The sequence below is a fragment of the Salvelinus alpinus genome, chromosome 15 (genome assembly GCF_045679555.1).
Source record: "Salvelinus alpinus chromosome 15, SLU_Salpinus.1, whole genome shotgun sequence".
Taxonomy (NCBI): Eukaryota; Metazoa; Chordata; class Actinopteri; order Salmoniformes; family Salmonidae; genus Salvelinus; species Salvelinus alpinus.
Genome location: NC_092100.1, coordinates 23,189,834 through 23,213,971, shown reverse-complemented (window position 1 = coordinate 23,213,971; position 24,138 = coordinate 23,189,834). Strand labels below are relative to the sequence as shown.

The following is a 24,138-nucleotide window of genomic DNA, read 5'->3' as shown; positions in this document are numbered from 1 at the left end:
CCGATGTGGTACTCATTTCCATTGTGGTTCTCATTTCCGTTGTGGTCCTCATTTCCGTTGTGGTACTCATTTCCGTTGTGGTCCTCATTTCCATTGTGGTCCTCAGTCCTTACACCTTCCCATATTCCCACGAAATGTTCCCACATGGCTAAACCCACACCAAGTGTCAAGTCTTTGCTTGCACAAACGAGGAAGCATGGTGTCAGGGGTCTAGTGTTAGTTCCTAGTCACTTGGAAATCTGAAAACGAGGTTCAGATGGACAGACAATGGTTGCTGTCAGGAATGGGTGCTGAAATGGGACTTTGGTGGAGGGGACTCCACAGAGTGCTTCAGGTCAAGGCCATGGTGCAGGGGACTCCACAGAGAGCTTCGGGTCAAGGCCATGGTGCAGGGGACTCCACAGAGAGCTTCAGGTCAAGGCCATGGTGCAGGGGACTCCACAGAGAGCTTCAGGTCAAGGCCATGGTGCAGGGGACTCCACAGAGAGCTTCAGTAGAGTTTTTTCTGGATCAAAAAGGAGCTTAGGCTGTGGGCGTGGCAGTGGGGCATATCAATGAGCGTGGTCGGCCTGAAGGCACGGCTAATATTTTAGAGAATCAAATCAAATGTTATTTGTCACATACACATGGTTAGCAGATGTTAATGCGAGTGTAGCAAAATGCTTGTGCTTCTAGTTCCGACAATGCAGTAATAACCAACGAGTAATCTAACCTAACAATTTCACAACAACTACCTTATACACACAAGTGTAAAGGGATGAAGAATATGTACATAAAAATATATGAATGAGTGATGGTACAGAACGGCATAGGCAAGGTGCAGTAGATGGTATAGAGTACAGTATATACATATGAGATGAGTAATGTAGGGTATGTAAACATTATATTAAGTGGCATTGTTTAAAGTGGCTAGTGATACATGTATTACATAAAGATGGCAAGATGCAGTAGATGGTATAGAGTACAGTATATACATATGAGATGAGCAATGTAGGGTATGTAAACATTATATTAAGTGGCATTGTTTAAAGTGGCTAGTTTAAAAAAATTATATACATTTTTCCATTATTAAAGTGGCTGGAGTGGGGTCAGTATGTTGGCAGCAGCCACTCAATGTTAGTGGTGGCTGTTTAACAGTCTGATGGCCTTGAGATAGAAGCTGTTTTTCAGTCTCTCGGTCCCTGCTTTGATGCACCTGTACTGACCTCGCCTTCTGGATGATAGCGGGGTGAACAGGCAGTGGCTCGGGTGGTTGTTGTGGCCTTCCTGTGACATCGGGTGGTGTAGGTGTCTTGGAGGGCAGATAGTTTGCCCCCGGTGATGCATTGTGCAGACCTCACTACCCTCTGGAGAGCCTTACGGTTGTGGGCGGAGCAGGTGCCGTACCAGGCGGTGATACAGCCCGACAGGATGCTCTTGATTGTGCATCTGTAAAAGTTTGTGAGTGCTTTGGTGACAAGCCGAATTTCTTCAGCCTCCTGAGGTTGAAGAGGCGCTGCTGCGCCTTCTTCGCCACGCTGTCTGTGTGGGTGGACCAATTCAGTTTGTCCGTGATGTGTACGCCAAGGAACTTAAAACGTACCCTCTCCACTACTGTCCCGTCGATGTGGATAGGGGGTGCTCCCTCTGCTGTTTCCTGAAGTCCACGATCATCTCCTTTGTTTTGTTGACGTTGAGTGTGAGGTTATTTTCCTGACACCACACTCCGAGGGCCCTCACCTCCTCCCTGTAGGCCGTCTCGTCGTTGTTGGTAATCAAGTCTACCACTGTAGTGTCGTCTGCAAACTTGATGATTGAGTTGGAGGCGTGCATGGCCACGCAGTCGTGGGTGAACAGGGAGTACAGGAGAGGGCTCAGAACGCACCCTTGTGGGGCCCCAGTGTTGAGGATCAGCGGGGTGGAGATGTTGTTACCTACCCTCACCACCTGGGGGCGGCCCGTCAGGAAGTCCAGTACCCAGTTGCACAGGGCGGGGTCGAGACCCAGGGTCTCAAGCTTGATGACGAGGGTACTATGGTGGTGCAGAGAACATTTTTCAATTTTATGCCAATTTCCTGCAATTCTACAAATTTCTCCACTGAGCTGAGAGAAGTCTTAGCAGTTTAAAAGCAAATTTCCTACAATTCTATGCAAATTGCCAAGGCTAGTGCTGTGTTTTGCTCAAACATAATAACAAAATGAATACTGCTAAATTCATTGTTTTTGGAATTTCCTATTTCCCCTCACTGTCTAGCTTTTATTTTGGTGATTGTTAGTTCTCAGAGTTTATATTATGAAAAAATATATAGGTACATGATCTTTTCTAGAGCGTCTGCTAAATGACTTAAATGTAAATGTAAATGTTTTAGTCATTTAAGTTTACACTGAAAGCGTTTTTTCCATTCCGAAAATGTACTGTATATATATTTAAAAAAATAAGTAACCCCAAAAAGTGCTTAAGCAGCCGGCCCAAGGATTACAATGACAGAAAAATGTTAAGGCCATGGTGGAGGGGACTCCACAGAAAGCTTCAGTTCAAGGCAATGGTGGAGGGAACTCCACAAAGTCCAAGGTGAGGAATCTCTGTCTGTTGGCACACAGCTAGCAAAGACCACTGTCATGCCCTATAGGCTGACTCATCTAATGTGACGTACAGTAAAGACAGTCCATCTCTCAGGTTAAATAGACCGTTAAAGTGTCTAGCATCGGATCTTTACATAGACATCCATCACTTGGCAGCTGACTGTAGAAACAGAGAGAGGGACATATGGGATACATAGGGGGTATTCTGTATGTACCCCCATTATGTTCCTTTAAACAGAGAAAGTCCCAAGGACACACATTTCCCACGGTGTGAGTTGTCCTCTAGATTCCTCTCAGCACCTTCATTAGTAATTATCCACAGCCCAGGATCTTTCTCCCGTTTCCCACAAGTCACAGCACACTGTGAAAAGACACAAGGCCCCTAGCCTCCCCGGAGGGAAGCCATTGGGCACCAGAGACAAGGGAAACTTCCTTCTCAAAATGACTCTTTTGTTTTAGAGGCTTAATCATCCCTTAATGACCTCATCACACCAAAATGTGCTCGTCCAACGAAGCCCCAGCAGCCTCCACTCTCAGAGACTAGGCCAACACGTTTATGACCTAATAGCCTAGAGCCATGGGTGTACTGATGCTCTCTCTGTGCCTATTGTCCTGTCGTTCTCAATGACTGATGATATGACTAACGATTTGCACATTGTTACAACACTGTATATATACATATATACATAATATGACATTTGAAATGTCTTTATTATTGTGGAACTTTTAATTTTAATGTTTACTGTGCTTCTACACCTGCATTGCTTGCTGTTTGGGGTTTTAGGCTGGGTTTCTGTACAGCACTTTGAGATATCAGCTGATCTAAGAAGGGCTATATAAATACATTTGATTTGATTTACTGTTAATTTTTATTGTTTATTTCACTTTTGTATATTATCTACTTCACTTGCTTGGGCAATGTTAACATATGTTTCCCATGCCAATAAAGCGCCTTGAATTGAATTGAATTGACAACATCACAGAAGGTACTAATAAACTTTACAGATGCAAACACATTTGGAAAGGAGCTTGAAGTCATACATTAATGTTTGGAAAAGAGCTTGAATTCATACAGCACATCAAGTTGGGCAGGATGACAATCAAATCTCATAAATATTATATCTTATTTCTTCTTTTTCCAGAAGGTGAGGTACTGTCTGAAGTCATCCATTAAAGATGAAAGTACATAAATAAAAGAGGTAAGAGAATGGTGTGATTCACTGAAAACACAATCAGTTGATGATGTTTTGTGCTAGTTAAGGTATACAGCCATGCAGAACATCTGATACATGGCCAGTGCCAGTTACCCCAGGCAAAACCCCTTTGAGGTCAAACCCTGATCCCGTACAGTAACCCTATCTGACCCATAAAGTCATCCCTTCAACACAATCTCACAATCTGGACCGCAGAGTGAAGGAAAAGCAGCCAACAAGTGCTCAGCATATGTGTGAACTCCTTCAAGACTGTTGGAAAAGCATTCCAGGTGAAGCTGGTTGAGAGAATGCCAAGAGTGTGCAAAGCTGTCATCAAGGCAAAGGGTGGCTACTTTGAAGAACCTCAATTATAAAATATATTTTGATTTGTTTAACACTTTTTGGTTACTACATGATTCCATATGTGTTATTTCTTAGTTTTGATGTCTTCACTATTATTCTACAATGTAGAAAATAGTAAAAATAAAGAAAAACCCTGGAATGAGTAGGTGTGTCCAAACCTTTGACTGGTACTGTATATTCCAAGAGGCCTAGGCTATGTGTAATTCTGTAATTGGCACAATAAAAAAAAGCATGTGTGTCCAAGGTGTTTCATAATTTAAAAACCACATGTATGTCACAGATACCCACTTTGGACATTATGCAAATCGTGTGTAATAGCAGCATCACCCCAGTGATATTACTGCTGAATAGGCATAAGATGGGATGCTTCCCTGTCCCTGCTCACACTGTGGTCAATGACACATGTCAAGCCACACATGCTCATGTTACACATATGCACTTCACTAGTGTGTTATGGGGGATATGCTTGGAATCCGTTGAAATGGGAATTGCCCGGGAGACTTGTCAGCAATGTCTGATAAAAATGTATCTAAGTTTAGAGTCATACTCACAAGGCCACTGCATAGACTGAAGACAGCGGTAGATTCAATCTTGGCGTTGATGTGTCCGCGGAAAAAGCAGTGACGCATATCGCTGAGGTCTTGTTGGCGGGACACGGTTGCATTGCTGTGTTCCGCTCCCAAATGTGTCACAGTGTATGTGGGGGCGATAAAACCGGAGTCGGCGGTTAGATTGAGATGAAAGCGTTGTCCGAATGCGTCAATTCTGTAGTGAGCACGTAAACCAGCCGAATAATCTGCATTTACACTTCTCCGTTTCCTTTTGTAGTGCAATTTGTGGGGGAATGATTCTCCGAAATCATTTATCCGCAACGGGGTGATAATTTCATAGGATGACAACTGTTTGATGAAACTTTCTAAAAGACAAGGAAAAGTGCATTAGAGTTTATAACGGTAATAAATGTAGCCAATAGAGATGTCAATGTAACAGTTTTGAACATTCAACTATTTTATATGAGAACATGTATGCTACAATGTACTGTTACTCTACTGGAATATTTTCTCAGTGCCATTTAGCCTACTAAACATTTTAAACATACTCTCAGAAACTGCATTTTAACCGGGTGGATCCTACCATAAATCAACAAGATATGTAGGCTACCTTGTTTCGGATGCAATCGATATTCCAAGGAGTTGCGGACAAGTGCTGACAGATGACACATTAGTCCAACCAGCCAGATTGCAAACTGCATGATTTCCTCAGCGAAGAAACCACCGGCTCTCGTGTCCAAGGCAGTACTATCCTTCTTAAGCGCCTCTTCTCTCTCCTCCCGGATTCAGCAACCGGTCGTGGGATCTGCGGAGGCTCTCTGCAGCACAAGTCTTGCAAAGTGCATCGGCCTCATCGCATTATTGAACATGCATCCACTATCCTCTGCAAACACGCACTATTTACGATACATTACAGAGTATTTGATGCCTAACGTAAGCTACGTCTATATGGAAAGGAGGGATCAATGCCAACTAAGCTTTTCCTTAGCCATCCATAGAACACCCCTTGCACCCTAAAGGCTCGCCAACATCAGAAACAATACCCGCCCCTAAGCCGGAGAGCCAATGGTGAGTGTGCCTCGACCACCACACAATTTGGAGCAGTCTGTAGCCTACTCTTTGTGAGTTGCCTATGCTATGGTAAAAGAGAACTGCAATAGTGATAATGCATTTATAAAACCTGCCTGTATGTCTTATTATCATCTCAAAATGAACCAGTCAGTTGGCATTTTGATACTTAGAGAGACATTACATACTCTATTATAAATCAAATCAAATCAAATTTGTCACATGCTCCGAATACAACAGGTAGACCTTACAGTGAAATGCTTACTTACAAGCACTTAACCATCAATGCTTCAAGAAGTTTTCAGAAAGAAAGTGTTAAGTAAAAAATTGAAAATAAAAGTAGCAAATAATTATACAGCAGCAGTAAAATAACAATAGCAAGGCTATATACAGGGGGTAACAGTACAGAGTCAATGTGCGGGGACACCGGTTAGTCGAGGTAATTGAGGTAATATGTACATGTAGGTAGAGTTAAAGTCACTATCCATAGATAATAAACAGAGAGTAGCAGCAGCATAAAAGAGGGGTCTGGGTAGCCCTTTGATTAGCTGTTCAGGAGTCTTATGGCTTGGGGGTAGAAGCTGTTAAGAAGCCTTTTGGACCTAGACTTGGCGCTCCGGTACCGCTTGTCGTGCGGTAGCAGAGAGAACAGTCCATGACTAGGGTGACTGGAGTCTTTTACAATTTTTAGGGCCTTCCTCTGACACCGCCTGGTATAGAGGTCCTGGATGGCAGGTGCCTTGCGGTCGGAGGCCGAACAGTTGCCATAGCAGGCAGTGATGCAACCATCTTTTCAGTCTCCTGAGGGGGAATAGGCTTTGTCGTGCCCTCTTCACGACTGTTTTAGTGTGTTTGGACCATGATTGTTTGTTGGTGATGTGGACATCACGGAACTTGAAGCTCTCAACCTACTCCACTGCAGCCCCGTCGATGAGAATAGGGGCGTGCTCGGTACTCCTTTTCCTGTAGTCCACAATCATCTCCTTTGTCTTGATCACGTGGAGGGAGAGGTTGTTGTCCTGGCACCACACGGTCAGGTCTCTGACCTCCTCCCTATAGGCTGTCTCATCGTTGTTGGTGATCAGGCCTACCACTGTTGTGTCATTGGCAAACTTGTTGATGGTGTTGGAGTCGTGCCTGGCCATGCAGTCATGAGCCTTATTATATAAGCGTTATTATAAATGCTAAGACTTTCTTATGTCAAGTTACAAAGCATTATACCTGCAGACTTTAGTTATACAGTAGGCCTATAAGTAAAGTGTTACCAAATGTTTTGCCGGACTATTACAGAGCCCACTGCAAACCTCTTATCCGAAATTGAAAGTATGTCAATCATCTATTCTCATTAATGTACCTATTACATACACTATTGTGAGTATTTAAAAAACCCACATAAAAGTAAGAAGGATTTTTTTTTTTTAATGAAACCTTGAAGCCGGAGCAATAAAACAGTTTGAGACAAAATAAGAATTTCATTATAACACCTATTAACATGACTAATTTCATGTGTTTAGAATACTTTGTGTCTCTAATTCATAAAAGCTCTGGTCAGTTCACTTCCTAGTTAGTCATTTGGGCATGTAATGTCTAGCACACACTTGATGGACATCTGAAAGAGACCATGTTTTTTCATCTTCTTTGGCCACAAATGTCACTTCATTGTGCATGATTATATTCGGTGGGTACCCCGGAATAGTTTTGGGATCTGGTCAGAATCAGAATAATCTTTATTCACCAAGTACATTTACACATAACCCAGAATTTGTCTTAGTGTGAAGGTGCTGCCTGCAACAGACAATAAACAAACAGAATAGAGACACAAGTCCACATCATACAGAATATACAATATCGGTACAGTAAACATAAAACTCTGGAGTATAGGCTGATTACAGTAGGAAAACACAATTTACAGAGGGGATAAAGCTATACAAGCAGAGGGAGTGATGCTGCCATGGCAAATATATACAGTGCATACAGTTTACAGTGTTACAGTGAGGTCTTTTGCTCTGACTTTAAAATTAAAATAAAAACATTCAAGAAGACTCAACGATATGGCTTTTATCTATTCAGAAACCCTCTCTGTAGTTGCATTGCTTGTTGCATTGCTTGTTGCATGCTATCCACTGCCACTGGAAATGCGCAGTAAAACAAAAATTGTTTTATATATATTTCCACGCTATGAGATTGTAATAATACTGTGAAATTGTGAAAATTAATATAATGCCATTTTAGTTAAAGAACATTTTAGTGCCTGACATTCAGCCTGTTTTGGTGGGATGGAGTTTTGGCCTGCCTGTTGACATCACCAGGCGGTAAATTACTTAATAGACCAATAAGAAAGAGAGTTCTAAACCTCTCTGCTAATAACAGCTAGTTTTCAGTTTTCCCCTCCACCGTCCAGACATTTCTAGCAAAATTCATGCTTGAGAAATTGATCTTTGCTAAGAAGCTTCTAAGAAGCTTCTTTTCTTTTTTTTTTTACTATTTTAATTGAAACAATCATCGTAAGGTACTTAATTGTTACCCAGAAATTATTTGATATTGAGATCAAAATGGCTGCATTGGACCTTTAAAGTAATTCAAAGTGAGGCTCACTGCAGGAGCCACAAGATGAGGTAACTAAATAATTAATTTCACTGACATCACTCTTTTAGGCCTATCATGGTGACAACGAGAGCATTCATCCATTCTGATAGAGTGAAGCCAATTTAACTGAGCACTTGGACGGCCAATGTCTGTCCAAGCACCACAGTGTCTGTGCAAGCACCTAAGCTGAGTATGAATCTGAGGGGTCCTCGTAAAATGTGGTGATTGTTCAGTTGAAGTAAATCTTTCTACTGTAGCTCCTCAATCTGATGCTTCCCTGATGTTTATTCATTGATTTCCAAGCCTCCCGTGAAGCCATTGATTCCTAAACCACTCTCAGAGCTCTTTCACAATCAAGATCATACTGTGAATGTAGAAGAAGAATTGAATTTGACAAACAGTAACCAGTTACAGTCCAACTGCAGTCCAATTCACTCTCAACTACTCTGCAGAATAACTCTATAAAGGTGATGAACCTACCGCTCCAGCTTTCCCCTATAGATACACTATGTTACAGTGAACTTTATGGACATTCTGATTTATTCCAGTGCTTTACAATAAGGGTACATGAGCACACAAAGGTCCAACTCCCTGAAACCAAGAGAACAGGACGAAACCAGAAAGAAGAAACAAAGAAGAAACCATAAACCACATTTATTTAAGGTATACACAATTAGAAAAAAAGGTGCTATCTAGAACCTAAAAGGGCTCTTTGGCTATCCTCATAGGAGAACCCTTTGAAGAACCCTTTTTGGTTCCATGTAGAACTCAGGGTTCTACATGGAACCCAAAAGGGTTCTACCTGGAACCAAAAAGGGTTCTCCTATGGGGACAGCCGAATAACCCTTTTGGAACCCTTTTTTCTAAGAGTGTAGGGATACAATCCTCCGCTGGCTTGCCAAACAGGTGCCTATAGCCCCCCTTCGGTCATCACTTTATTAACCCTCGTACCTACCCCCTCATTCCCACCCACCCCCAAACAAACATCATTCCCATCACCTACGGCACTCAGTGACTACTCCTTAAATGAGCCAAGTGCCTGTATGGGGTTGTCTGTATAACGACACACCTTTTAATTAAGCCTCCACAGATGCAACGGTTTGTTAATGAAAAGTGCAGCAGGCTTATTATTATGTTACTTAGTTATCCCATTACCAGATGTGCTGAGAGTCAGGCATTCTGTCACATGGTCATAACCCCTCCGCTTACTGCATCTGAAGCCCTTGTTTTCTTAACTAAAATTATCTCCACCAATTGTGATTACTTGCCTAAATGTAGCCAATCACATCAATGTCTGTTGTGGAGGCAGAGCTGCCCTCAAAACAAGATTGAAAGAGGAAAACTCCAATCTGCCTCCTCTTCTGTTGGACATGCATCAGATACCTCATCATCGGACCATTTGAAGGACTTGTGGAATTATGGGATTTGGAGGATAATCACCTGATCTCGCAGTTGACCATAACTTACATTTGTTGCTCACATAGTTTAATGTAATATTACAAACAGCACTGAAATTCGCTCACTGTGTGGCCAATGGCTCTAGTTGAGTTCCTGCCTTTCCAGTCATGGACAGAACAGAAAGCATGCAGGCAGGAGGAAAAAGAGAAAGAGAAGTCATGCCCTTTGCAGCCACTAATTCTCTGCATATTGAGGTCATTCCTCCACATATCAGATGACAATGACATTAACAAAGTGCCGTTTAGTGCCTATGAGTTCCACATGTTGAGCAGGTTTGTCATCTAATGATGGAACACTCTTGAGTTTCCCCTCTTCTCCTCCTACTAAGTCCCTTGGCCTGGCTTGACCCTGTGGGGTTAGGGGAACAGGGTGGGGGTGGGGTGCTCTGAAGGGGTTACTTGATGCAATGCAGCAGCAGGGAGTGTGAAGAGGGAATTGTTCCCTCAGACTGCATGCAGTCCATTGTGTTTTGACACAACCCATCAATGGAGCATCATGGAACCAGAGGAATAGATGATTGCTGCTGACTACAGCAGATAGATCAGATAGAGCAGTATGCTGTTCTAAAACAAAGAGACTTCACATATGGAGAACAAATGTCTTTATTCCCATTATTTATAGAATATCATTGGAATATTTATTTTAATAATGTTTCACATTTTTGTCTTCAAATTATTTCTGTGGTATACTGTATTTTGGGGGGCCTTAATTGGCTTTGAGGAGAAGATATTTCATGCAGTATAACACATCTTGGTTCAATCTGGATTACTCTGAAAAGGGACATGTGTGCAGAACAATGTGTTGAGCTCAAGTTTTTTAGTCCTGTTTGATCTTTTTACTCAATAGTGCAAGTTTTGAACCAGATTTATGACATGCTAGCTGAGCGATATTGTTGCCATGTTTTCGGAAAGAAGTGGCCTTGTTTTAGATTCATAGCTCAATGAGAATGTGACACCTAGTGCATGCATCTTCCGCAAATAACCCAACCCCTTTGAATCAGAGAGGTGCGGGGGGCTGCCTTAATCGACATGCATGTCATCGCCGCCCAGGACGCATTTTTTTTTTTTTTAGGGCCTTCCTCTGACACCGCCAGGCAACCTGTCAGAATGCTCTCGATGGTGCAGCTGTAAAACCTTTTGAGGATCTGAGAACCCATGCCAAATCTTTTCAGTCTCCTGAGGGGGGATAGGTTTTGTCGTTCCCTCTTCACGACTGTCTTGGTGTGCTTGGACCATGTTAGTCTGTTGGTGATGTGGACGCCAAGGAACTTGACGCTCTCAACCTGCTCCACTATAGCCCCGTCGATGAGAATGGGGGCGTGCTCAATCCTCCTTTTCCTGTAGTCCACAATCATCTCCTTTGTTTTGATCACGTTGAGGGAGAGGTTGTTGTCATGGCACCACATGGTCAGGTCTCAGACTTCCTCCCTATAGGCTGTCTCATCGTTGTCGGTGATCATGCTCTTAACCATTAGGCTACTTGACAGGATCAAGTAGCTCATGATTAATCTCATAATTCAAGAAAATGCAGCCTACTTGCCTTTCCAGTTCAGCAATCTGGGCCTCATTAACATTATCCATACAATAGCTGTTGCTATTCGATAAGAAGATGGCTTATTAAACACTTACATGCGCAGTATGTTGTACCAGTGTCCACCTTTGCCAGATGCAATGGCGTAATGCTCCAAACCAAAACCATGAACCGCTGGCCTTGGTCAGTAACCCCTTCTTAACGCCTCGGCATTACTAAATGCAGCAGTGGCAGCCTTTCAACTAGCATCTCAGGTGCTAGCATGTCAGGATGACACCCCCCCCAATCCTCTTCCTTTCCAAAAATGTTTTTTTTTTTTAGTAGCACATAGTTGCACATAGTTCCATCAGTTTATAGAGCACCTTTCATGAAAAAAAAAGTTAATTGAAAACCAGATGTTTTAGGCTTAGTTATAGTGAAACACGTCAATTCTGGTCTTCATGTTGACAGTTTGTGTCAAAAGTGATATACAGTGCATTCGGAAAGTATTAAGACCCCTTTATTTTTTCACATTTTGTTACGTTACAGCCGTATTTTAAAATTCCCCTCATCAATCAACACACAATACCACATAATGACAAAGCGAAAACAGGTTTTTATACATTTTTGCACATTTATTAAAAATTAAAACAAAAATACCTTATTTACATACAGTTGAAGTCGGATGATTGCATACACCTTAGCCAAATACATTTAAACTCAGTTTTTCACAATTCATTTAAGACATTTAATCCTAGTAAAAATGCCCTAAATGCCCTTAGGTCATTTAGGAACACCACTTTATTTCAAGAATGTGAAATGTCCGAATAATAGTAGAGAGAATTATTTCTTTCAGCTTTAATTTCTTTCATCACATTCCCAGTGGGTCAGAAGTGTACATACACTCAATTAGTATTTGGTAGCATTGCCTTTAAATTGTATGACTTGGGTCAAACTTTTCGGGAACCTTCATCAAGCTTCCCACAATAAGTTGGGTGAATTTTGGCCCATTCCTCCTGACAGAGCTGGTGTAACGGAGTCAGGTTTGTAGGCCTCCTTGCTCGCACACGCTTTTTCAGTTCTGCCCACAAATGTTCTATGGGATTGAGGTCAGGGCTTTGTGATGGCCACTCCAATACCTTGACTTTGTTGTCCTTAAGCCATTTTGCCACAACTTTGGAAGTATGATTGGGGTCAATGTTCATTTGGAAGACGCATTTGGGAACAAGCTTTAACTTCCTGACTGATGTCTTGAGATGCTGCTTCAACATATCCACATCATTTTCCATCCTCATGATGCTATCTATTTTGTGAAGTGCACCAGTCCAAACTGAGCAGTCGGGTGAGAAGGGCCTGGGTCAGGGAGGTGACCAAGAACCCGATGGTCACTCTGAAAGAGCTCCAGAGTTCCTCTGTGGAGATGTGAGAACTTTTCAGAAGGACAACCATCTCTGCAGCACTCCAACAATCAGGCCTTTATGGTAGAGTGACCAGACGGAAGACACCCCTCAGTAAAAGGCACATGACTGCCCGCTTGGAGTTTGCCAAAAGGCAACTAAAGGACTCAGATCCTGAGAAACAAGATTAATCTGAAAGCATTTTTTTATAAAGGGGTTGGGCAAAAGCTGAAATTGGGGTTGAGAGTTACCCTTTAAAGCATCCTGAGGAGAATGAGAAGGCAGTGGGGTGTGGAAGGAGGGTTACTGTGTAACACATAAAATGGTGACCAGACCATGTCTTCCCTCCCTCTTTCCCTCTTTTTTCTTCAGCCCCGCCTTCCAGCCCTCACCTCCCCCACCAACCCTCCCCCACTGATTCCTAGTTCAGGTGGTTCTCATGGTGGATGATCAAGGAGCTGCGTAGCCAGCCACCTGAGACCTGTGTTGGCTTGCACTCTAGATTAAGACCCCCTGAGCTGAGGAGCTTCCGCCTCCACCGCTGCGCCGAGCCGAGTCCAACTTCATAAACTGCGAATTCCATGGCCTTTTAAACACAGTGACCTGTCAGCTTCTTTCCTGCCAATTGAGTGAAGCATTGGTTAGTCTTAGCCCTGGAAACAGTTTTAAAATGCTGTCAAAACAGCTCTCTCAATTAGTCCTAACCCAACTCTCTCCATGCATTGTATAATCTTCCCCAATGACACATCATATTCTGGGAGAACGCCAGAAAGGAAAACAAATAAATAAATAAAAGATTTCCATGAACAAAAATGGAACCACAGATGGACAATATAGTGCTTTCATAGTATAGAGTACAGGTTTCATAGTATAGAGTACAGGTTTCATAGTATAGAGTACAGGTTTCATAGTATGTTTTGATGATTGTATTGAAAACAGTAGTATTCTCACATAATTGAATGGCACTTTTCAGAAATGGTTGTCTTGTATTTTAAAATCCCCACACAGCTTGACAGGACCAGTGTTTACTCTTGAGTGAGTCTTGAATGGCAGTGAGAGAAGGGCTAAGAAAGGCTTTTGATCAGCATTGTGGTGTTGGACCTACTGCATCACAGCCAAGCTGTCAATGAAAACACTCTTTGCAAAACAGAACTATCATTTCATTGGGATAACTTCATGCCATAATAGTTGCTTTTTACTTCTCAAATGCCTTCACACATCTGCAGTTGAACTATGCAAAACAACACAAAAAATACAGGTATGGTAAATCTTCATTGAAAAAGCTGTTTTTTTAAAGTGGAACTCTCCAAACCAATGGCAACATGCTACATGTGAGAAGATGTTCTGAACAACATGTACAGGTATTCTCCTGTCCTCTCTCCACTCCGCTGTCTTTTTAAAATAAATATATGAGCACAACCTGGCTATAAGGTGTTTGACCTGGAAAGAAAAGTTCCATTAATCTTGTCCTCTCTAAATTTGCCTTTTTACAAACCCCTGTCTCCAGGCTTTGATTTCTCCACTGATCCCCTCTCGGGGCAAACACCTACTTAGCTCTGTTTTCCATAGGCTACCACCACCACCTCCACCACCTCTGTATACATTTTACTATGCTAATGGGGGACCAGGGGACAAGATGGGCGAGGGAGCACTGGTAATGGGAACGTTCCGGTTGTAGATGGATACATTACTGAAAGGATCACGTGTGATATATTACATCGTTATACTGATTAGCCCACTGCTGATTGCGATAGGTTGAGGTGGAGGAAAAAAATGGACCACACAGCACATTCAAACCCCTTCAAATGATATCATATTTAATTGAAATGAATTACGAACAATTAATGAAAGTCCTCCTTTAACAGAAATGGTATGGCATTGGTGTAAAGTTTGAGGTGTGAATATAAACCTTATGCAACTCCAGCATAAAACCCAAAACAGGAGCCATGGCTGCCTGGGTATATTAGGCCCAGACATGTCTCTACACCCAGAGTGATGCCTGCTATATGATCCATGTGAATGTCTCAGAGTTATCAGGTTTCATTGGGAAACATATTCCCTGCAACAGCTGTCTGATTTACTGGCAATCATGTTTCTATTTCCCATTCATGGCAGTGAGGCACAGGCCCCTAAACAGTCACATGAGGAACGGACACCGGCATGCCAGTGTACTCTTACCCTCCACTCACAACACATACTTGCCAAGAGAAGTTTGTTTGACCTAAATAAACAATTATTGGAAGGGTGTGGGACACGTAATTTGACATCAGTGTGAGTTCTTTGATATTTTATATCTAACCATCATTAAATGAATATAGTATGCATTACCTACAATCATTAAAACTCATTCCTTTTTAGATCAAAGTATGACAAAATATAAAACACTGAGGGACACATTTGGAGAGCTTTGCATTTTCTACTGTCACATAGAGCACTAATCCGCTGGTGATAAGTGCCATGGTCCATGCCAGAGACAGCTGCCCAGTGTTTGGATTATTAACAGCTGTGAACTTTTAGCTGCACTGACTCATGAGATTTGATGACAGTCCAATAGGGGGTCCTCCATTTTCTTCCGCCTGTTTTTAGCACACAATATCCTGAAAACGGTCCATTGAAGATGACCTCATGGGTAAAGACAGCCCTGGTTTCAGTCCTGTTTCTCAGTTCTCTCTGTGAGGTAGTATAGCAGGATATTATGAATACGCTTTAATGGTCCTACATCTGTTGATGGGTTTAGGTATTAGAACCAGGTCCAGTAGCGGTCATGTTTCTTCTCTACCAGATCAAAATGTCTCACTTTCTGTCTCTTCCTCTCTCTCTTTGTTCCCCCCCCCCCCCCCCCTCTTATTTCCGTCTGTCAATGTCTCTTTCTCCCATTTCTCATGTCTCTACTTCCACTCCCTCCCTCCCCCGTCTCTCTCAGTAGGTCAGGATCAACAGGTGATGTTTAGATATCCCAGAGAGCAAAGCTCAGGGGAAATGAGCTTGCTGTGTGTACTTCCGACTGCCCGTGACCTGGTGCTTACAGACAACGTTCACCTCTCTCACACACATATCCTTTAATCTCCTCTTCTCTCTCCTCCTGCCCTATTAGTTACCCCATCTCCATGGGTACAAGGGCCACTTCTGATGCCCACATAGACAAAGATGAGAGCAGGACCAAGGTTAACTTTGGGAAATGTAAAGACTATCACAGTATGTTGAAATAAGTATATTATTGGCATACACCCATTTGAAAACTAAATGAAACCTCATCTCAGAAAGACCCCATAGCATGGATATGGATAGAGGTGGGAAAGCAGAGGAATGCCTGTTAAGCCCTGATGCCCACCGGCGAGACAACTGCAGCACTATTTGCGAACTGGAAACCAAAATAACAGGGGAGGGTATTGGGTGGGAATGGATTTGAGTATCCAGTGAGAGCTTGGAGTTCGGGTCCCCAGCAGTCCATTAAGGGGCCCTATGGATTGCCAGTTTAGACTGGGCGAATGAATGAATGACCCCTGGGCAAGGTTTTATAGTTTTGTGAATTAATATTAGTTTTTATTTATATTAGTTTTCGATTTTTATTTTGAATTTAGTTTAGTTTGAGTTCATTTTCAGACTGGATTTGCTTGTTTTTATTAAGTTATAGTTGTATACAAATATTTAGATTTCGTTTTTATATTATTTCGTTTCAGTTTTAGTTTAAGTGTTAGGGACAGAAAGCATATGTGGCTAGGAGCCGTTTGGGGGACAGTAATACATAAGGTGATTGGTCAGGTCATAGATTAGGTTAGCCCTGGCGGTTTTGTCTCACCAGGAGTGATTGTCGGATTCGTGTTTATTGTCGAGCGAATGAGCGATACACCGGGGCCTGTACTCTGGAGCGGGATCGATTTGGGGGTGGAGAGTCCATCATGGTCTGGGGCGGTATGTCATAGCATCATCGGACTGAGCTTGTTGTCATTGCAGGCAATCTCAATGCTGTGCGTTACAGGGAAGACATCCTTCTCCCTCATGTGGTACCCTTCCTGCAGGCTCATCCTGACATGACCCTCCAGCATGACAATGCCACCAGCCATACTGCTCGTTCTGTGCGTGATTTCCTGCAAGACAGGAATGTTAGTGTTCTGCCATGGCCAGCGAAGAACATGAATCTCAATCCCATTGAGCACGTCTGGGACCTGTTGCATTGGAGGGTGAGGGCTTGAGCCTTTCCCCCCAGAAATGTCTGGGAACTTGCAGGTGCCTTGGTGGAAGAGTGGGGTAACATCTCACAGCAAGAACTGGCAAATCTGGTGCAGTCCAGGAGGAGGAGATGCACTGCAGTACTTAATGCAGCTGGTGGCCACATCAGATACTGACTGTTACTTTTGATTTTGACCCCTTTGTTCAGGGACACATTATTCCATTTCTGTTAGTCACATCATGTCTGTGGAACTTGTTCAGTTTATGTCTCAGTTGTTGAATCTTGTTATGTTCATAAAAATATTTACACATGTTAAGTTTGTTGAAAATAAACGCAGTTTACAGTGAGAGGACGTTTCTTTTTTGATGAGTTTAGTTAGTCTGATGATGCATTGTTTGATGAGAAAATGAAAAGTCTTTGAATCATATCAAGGTCCTAAAACAAAATAAGGTGATGATGAATCAGCCTGCTCTGAATTGAGAACAAATCTCAATACATCATATGTCATCAGTATAATATAATAATATATAATATGTTATGGCCATTTTGTCCACTTCTCTTGATGAATCCCTAGTAGCTGCATGTCTCAGTGGATGTGGCAGTTCTCAGAACCTCCAGAAGATTAACTCCCTGCTCCCAACTCCACAGATACTATAGTGCTAAAATTAAGGAGATAAAGCTGTTGGAGATTTCACACTGTATTATGGTAGTCACTTTGTTCAATCCCCCAGACCCAGTGTGATATCTCTTTCCTGGATGGCATTTTGAGAGATACTATACTATATACAGTTGAAGTCGGAAGTTTACATACACCTCAGCCAAATACATTTAAACTCAGTTTTTCACAATTCCTGACATTTAATCCAAGTAAAAATTCCCTGTCTTAGGTCATTTAGGAACACCACTTTATTTTAAGAATGTGAAATGTCATAATAATAGTAGAGAGAATGATTTATTTCAGCTTTTATTTCTTTCATCACATTCCCAGTGGGTCAGAAGTTTACATACACTCAATTAGTATTTGGTAGCATTGCCTTTAAATTGTTTAACTTGAGTCAAACGTTTCGGGTAGCCTTCCACAAGCTTCCCACAATAAGTTGGGTGAATTTTGGTCCATTCCTCCTGACAAAGCTGGTGTAACGGAGTCAGGTTTGTAGGCCTCCTTGCTCGCACACGCTTTTTCAGTTCTGCTCACAAATTTTCTATAGGATTGAGGTCAGGGCTTTGTGATGGCCACTCAATACCTTGACTTTGTTGTCCTTAAGCCATTTTGCCACAACTTTGGAAGTATGCTTGGGGTCACTGTCCATTTGAAAGACCCATTTGCGACCAAGCTATAACTTCCTGACTGATGTCTCTTCAATATATCCACATAATTTTCCATAATTTTCCATCCTCATGATGCCATCTATTTTGTGAAACGCACCAGTCCCTCCTGCAGCAAAGCACCCACACAACAATGATGCTGCCACCCCCGTGCTTCACAGTTGGGATGGTGTTCTTCGGCTTGCAAGCCTCCCCCTTTTTCCTCCAAACATAACGATGGTCATTATGGCCAAACAGTTCTATTTTTGTTTCATCAAACCAGAGGACATTTCTCCAAAAAGTACGATCTTTGTCCACATGTGCAATTGCAAACCGTAGTCTGGCTTTTTTATGGCGGTTTTGGAGCAGTGGCTTCTTCCTTGCTGAGCGGCCTTTCAGGTTATGTCGATATAGGACTTGTTGTGGATATAGATACTTTTGTACCTGTTTCCTCCAGCATCTTCACAAGGACCTTTGCTGTTGTTCTGGGATTGATTTGCACTTTTCGCACCAAAGTACGTTCATCTCTAGGAGACAGAACGGGTCTCCTTCCTGAGCGGTATGACGGCTGCGTGGTCCCATGGTGTTTATACTTGCGTACTATTGTTTGTACAGATGAACGTGGTACCTTCAGGCATTTGGAAATTGCTCCCAAGGATGAATCAGACTTGTGGAGGTCTATAATTTTTTTCCTGAGGTCTTGGCTGATTTCTTTTGACTTTTTCAATGTCAAGCAAAGAGGCACTGAAATACATCCACAGGTACACCTCCAATTGACTCAAATGATTCTAAAGCCATGACATAATTTTCTGGAATTTTCCAAGCTGTTTAAAGGCACAGTCAACTTAGTGTATGTAAACTTCTGACCCACTGGAATTGTGACACATTGAATTTTAAGTGAAATAATCTGTCTGTAAACAATTGTTGGCAAAATGACTTGTGTTATGCACAAAGTAGATGTCCTAATCGACTTGCCAAAACTATAGTTTGTTAACAAGAAATTTGTGGAGTGGTTGATAAACAAGTTTTAATGACTCCAACCTAAGTGTATGTAAACTTCGGACTTCAACTGTATATAAAAGTATGTGGACACCCTTTCAAATTAGTGGATATTTCAGCCACACCCGTTGCTGACAGGTATATAGAATCGAGCACACAGCCATGCAATCTCCTCCAAACAGTGGCAGTAGAATGGCCTGTGCTCAGTGACTTTCGACGTGGCACCATCATAGAATGCCACCTTTCCAACAAGTCAGTTCATCAAATTTCTGCCCTGCTAGAGCTGTCCCAGTCAACTGTTACGGCTCAGCCGCAAAGTGGTAGGCCACACAAGCTCACAGTGCTAAAGCGCGTAGCGTGTAAAAACCATCTGTCCTCGGTTGCAACACTCACTACAGAGTTCCAAACTGCCTCTAGAAGCAACGTCAGCACAAGAACTGTTAATCTGGAGCTTCATGAAATGGGTTTCAATGGCTGAGCAGCCGCACACAAGTACAAGATCACCATGCGCAATGCCAAGCGTCGCCTGGAGTGGTGTAAAGCTCATCGCCATTGGCCTCTGGAGCAGTGGAAACACGTTCTCTGGAGTGATGAATCACGCTTCACCATCTGGCAGTCCGACGGACAAATCTGGGTTTGGCGAATGCCAGGAGAATGCTACCTGCCCGAATGTATAGTGCCAACTGTAATGTTTGGTGGAGGAGGAATAATGGTCTGGGGCTGTTTTCATGGTCCGGGCTAGGCCCAGCATACAGCATACTATTACATTCTAGACCATTCTGTGCTTCCAACTTTGTGGCAACAGTTTGGGGAAGGCCATTTTCTGTTTCAGCATGACAACGCCCCCAGGCACAAAGTGAAGTCCACACAGATATTGTTTTTCAAGATTGGTGTGGACGAACTTGACTGGCCTGCACAGAGCCCTGACCTCAACCCCATCCAACACCTTTGGGATGAATTGGAACGCCGATTGCGAGCCAGGCCTAATCGCCCAACATCAGTGCCCAACCTCACTAATGCTTTTGTGGCTGAATGGAAGCAAGTCCCCGCAGCAATGTTCCAACATCTAGTGGAAAGCCTTCCCAGAAGAGTGGAGTCTGTTATAGCAGCAAAGGGGGGACCAACTATTAATGCCCATGATTTTGGAATGAGATGTTCGACGAGCAGATGTCCACATACTTTTGGTCATGTGGTGTATTACCTGTGTTACATTATTGAACAACATCCAGGCTTTTCATTCTACAGTACCAGAACCACAGCAAAATGGATCGATACACTACACTCTTTGAATCAAGGTAATTCGCAGGACTTTGGGGCTTTTTCCCCCGGTACCTGCGGCCAGAGAATATTGGTGCCACACCTGTTAATGTTAATATGCTGCCCAGTTTTATCATATCTACACACATGGGTGGACAACCAGTCTCCGTGGACTATTTGATCACATTATCTTGCTCTGTCTGTGTGTGTGTGTGTGTGTCTGTGTGTGTGTGTCTGTGTGTGTGTGTGTTTCTGTGTGTGTGTGTCTATGTGTGTGTGTCTGTGTGTCCGTGTGTGTGTGTGTGTGTGTGTGTGTGTGTGTGTGTGTGTGTGTGTGTGTGTGTGTGTGTGTGTGTGTGTGTGTCACAGATGTTTGTCATTTAAGTTTGGCATAACAAACAATCTGTTTTACGAAGTAAAACAGATATTATTATTATTATTATTATTATTATTATTATTATCAAGCCACTTATACTGCTCAAAAAAGATATCAGCAAATCTGATCTGCATTAATTGCCGTCTATTGCCGTAATACGTCGTATTCTCATGATCTTTGGATAACTATTGGCACAAGCATTCGAAACAGCTGACTTGTAGATGGAACATGGCACAAATTTTAGAGAAGAAACAAAAATGTTATAATGTATGGGGCCAGGAGCTTTTCTTGACCGCTTGACTTTCCCAGGGAAAACTCCTAGCCATAATAATGAGCAGCTATTCCCACATGCAGGGTCTTAATCCACATACAGTATGTTCAAATGTTCATATACAGTATGTTCAAATTCAAAGCTACCCCCCTACCAACATGTACTGAACATCAAAACCAGTTAGAGAGTATTGATAGTAACCCTGCCTACAATATATTGATTAATACATCAGCCAGTATATCCTCCTTAGGAGCTCATGGGCTCAACTGACTGTATACATGAACTATGGCCTAACCCAGGTTCATGACATCAGAGCCTGTGCGCTGTGCGCCCCTTTCCCGTTTCTGCACATCTACCATTCCAGTGTTTAATTGCTATATTGTAACTACTTCGCCACCATGGCCTATTTATTGCCTTACCTCCCTTATCTTACCTCATTTGCACACACTGTATATATACTTTTTCTACTGTTTTATTGACTGTATGTTTGTTTATTCCATGTGTAACTCTGTGTTGTTGTATGTGTCGAACTGCTTTGCTTTATCTTGGCCAGGTCGCAGTTGTAAATGAGAACTTGTTCTCAACTAGCCTACCTGGTTAAATAAAGGTGAAATACATTTTATTTTTTTAAACAAAACCATTCCTAGGACTTTCAAATCCCAAACTGTGTAAATCCAATGAGTCCATGAGGCGTCTTAGGGTATGGTGTCGAGGGGATTAGCCCCAGTCCAGGTGGTCTTCATTTAGACACCCCCCACCCCTCCCCATCTGGAGGAAGGGTGCATGGCTGCATGCTGCAGCATCACAGATCCCCCTTGCCTGCACTGCCTCTGTCCTGTACTCAGTGCAGTACACCCAGTACAACCTTGGCTTTATTTCCCTATTCACCACAGCGTTCTCCACCAGAGCACTGAGACTCATAAAAACGTGTTGAATCTCTATTACGTTTGATAAGGCCTGTGATGGATTACTCCTCCTTTTCAGCGTATAGTCTCTGTCCAGCAGCTGAGATCTCAGCAGCACCATCGCCGGACTACAGGCTAAAACAGCTAAATCAGCGTGGAGAAAGACAAACAGGCAATGCCCTGGAGAGTGTGGAGTACAGTGTGCCATCTGTGAAGTGATGCCCGACTGTACGGTATAGCATCTTCTAATCATTAGCCTACTTCAGGGACTGATACTGACATGCATATGATGCTGATGATGAAGATTCTTTTAAACTTGAAATGACTTTAGGGTCTTAGCATCTTTAAATTCACTGCAAATAAAATTAACTTTACCACATGCAATTCCATCTTTTTCCTCTTCCTTTTCACACCCTTTTAAGTTGGGGGAATCTATGTATTGACATCCTACTTGTGAAGAGTGCAGTTGCCTCAGCAGGCTTGAGTCAGGGCAGGGGGGGGGGGGGGGTTTGACTGTGGGTTGAGTGAGTACAGATAGTTTACTGAGTAACTGTTGAGTGTAACTGTGTGAAGATAATTGGACACATTTCTAAAAGTGTTTCAGAGTGTGGGTGAACACATGATAGGGGTGAGTGAGTTTATTTTTGACTATTAATTTAGTGCATTCATATTTACGACATGGGGAGTCCAGCCGGGGCCCTTGAGGCCCTTGCAGATGGGAGCAGGGGCCACCTGAGTGGAGCTTCACATTACTGCTCCCAATGGCTGGCATTAGGGGCATTAGGGGAAACCATGCAGCAGCTAGATCGGAAATTGATTCAGATGGTGTGCATCGAGAAGGATTACCTAATTACCTTTCAATGCATCTGTGAAAGCATCCTCCACCAACCCCCTAACCCCACCCCAATGTCCCGTCAAAACATTTGAATTTCCTCCCTCAGATTAAAGGCCTGTGTGATGTTTCCTGCAGTACCTGACATCAAGCCACGGAGTTTCAGAGTCCTGTATGGTGGGTTCATGTTTCAGTGCAACTTCAACTCAAGGTGAAGCAGAACAGACCAGCAGTCAGTCATAGAAGCCACAGTAACTCTAATGATCAATATTCCTCCAGAAACAGACCTTGTGTAAATGAAGTGATCATGGAGTTAACTGTCAGTTTAAGAGGACATGGCATTAGTCGAGGAGGGATTAAGATTGATTCCAGATGCAACAATGGTAGCTCTGTTCAGGATGGAAGAGGAAACTTGGAAACTGTCAGTAGGCGTAGCTTGGAACCACTTCAACATAGCCTGTAATTGAGTCTTACAGATAGATTTTACTGGCTGTTCTTAATCGCTCTCCACTCCATTGCATGCATCCATACTAGAGAGAGTGAAACATCTTGAACTACCTGTATGGACTGGAGAATGCAGTATACAAGTGCATGTTCACTTAGTAGTTATTGTTTTTGTAGCTTGTTATGTTGATCCTTTTCAATGTAGTGATGGATCTACTGTATGCTGTATCATTGTTCTTTGGGGAAGACTGAATTAAGAAAGGGCTCGCCTTTCCTTCCGTGTGGACAGACGGAAGTGGGTGACCAAGATCTTATCTGGAATAACCGGAAGGCGGAACGAACAAAGCCTTGCCTATAGTTTTCACATTTAGCATCAGCTTGAATACACACACAGACACAAACGTAGCCACACACCTAGATACACACCTAGCCACACAAGGACGCAGGCAAGGACACATGCACACAAGCACACACACAGACACACACATACCTACACACACAGATTGCATACTGATTGCATACTGCTCTGTCTGGTGGGAAAGCTGATGTCTACAAATATTTTATGTTGAAGTAGTACTGCAACAGCTAGTGTATTGTGAAGAGATATCAGGGCTTCATTCAGTGTGGGGTTCAGTGAGTGCGTGTGCATTTGGTCCTGTGTGGCATCTCCAAGCCATGCAACGTCACCCAAGAAATAGATTCTTTAAAAAGGCCCGTCTCTCAGTCCCACCCCAGGAGAGAGAGACCCCCCCCAACACAGCCAGCGGCCCTCTCCTTGAGTAACTAGCCCCAGAATGCTGATCAGTCCACCATTCAACCCCGGTTGGTTCATATTTATGTGGAGGGTCCATTGACTTTCTCCTTTTCAGGCTAACTTTAATCCTTGCGTCT

General features: G+C 42.8%; 1 protein-coding gene across 1 annotated transcript in view; it reads right to left on the bottom strand.

Moving 5' to 3' along the window:
• The window catches only part of LOC139539748 (A disintegrin and metalloproteinase with thrombospondin motifs 20-like), a 156,204-nt gene extending 150,529 nt beyond the window's left edge, over nt 1-5,675 (bottom strand). The window contains exons 1-2 of the mRNA XM_071342989.1: nt 5,280-5,675; nt 4,670-5,034 (exon numbers count right to left, since the gene is read on the bottom strand). Of these exons, the coding sequence (XP_071199090.1) occupies nt 4,670-5,034; nt 5,280-5,370 (456 nt within the window). The 5' untranslated portion in view covers nt 5,371-5,675. The remainder of the gene's footprint in view (nt 1-4,669; nt 5,035-5,279) is intronic.
• Between the last annotated feature and the right edge of the window lie 18,463 nt (nt 5,676-24,138).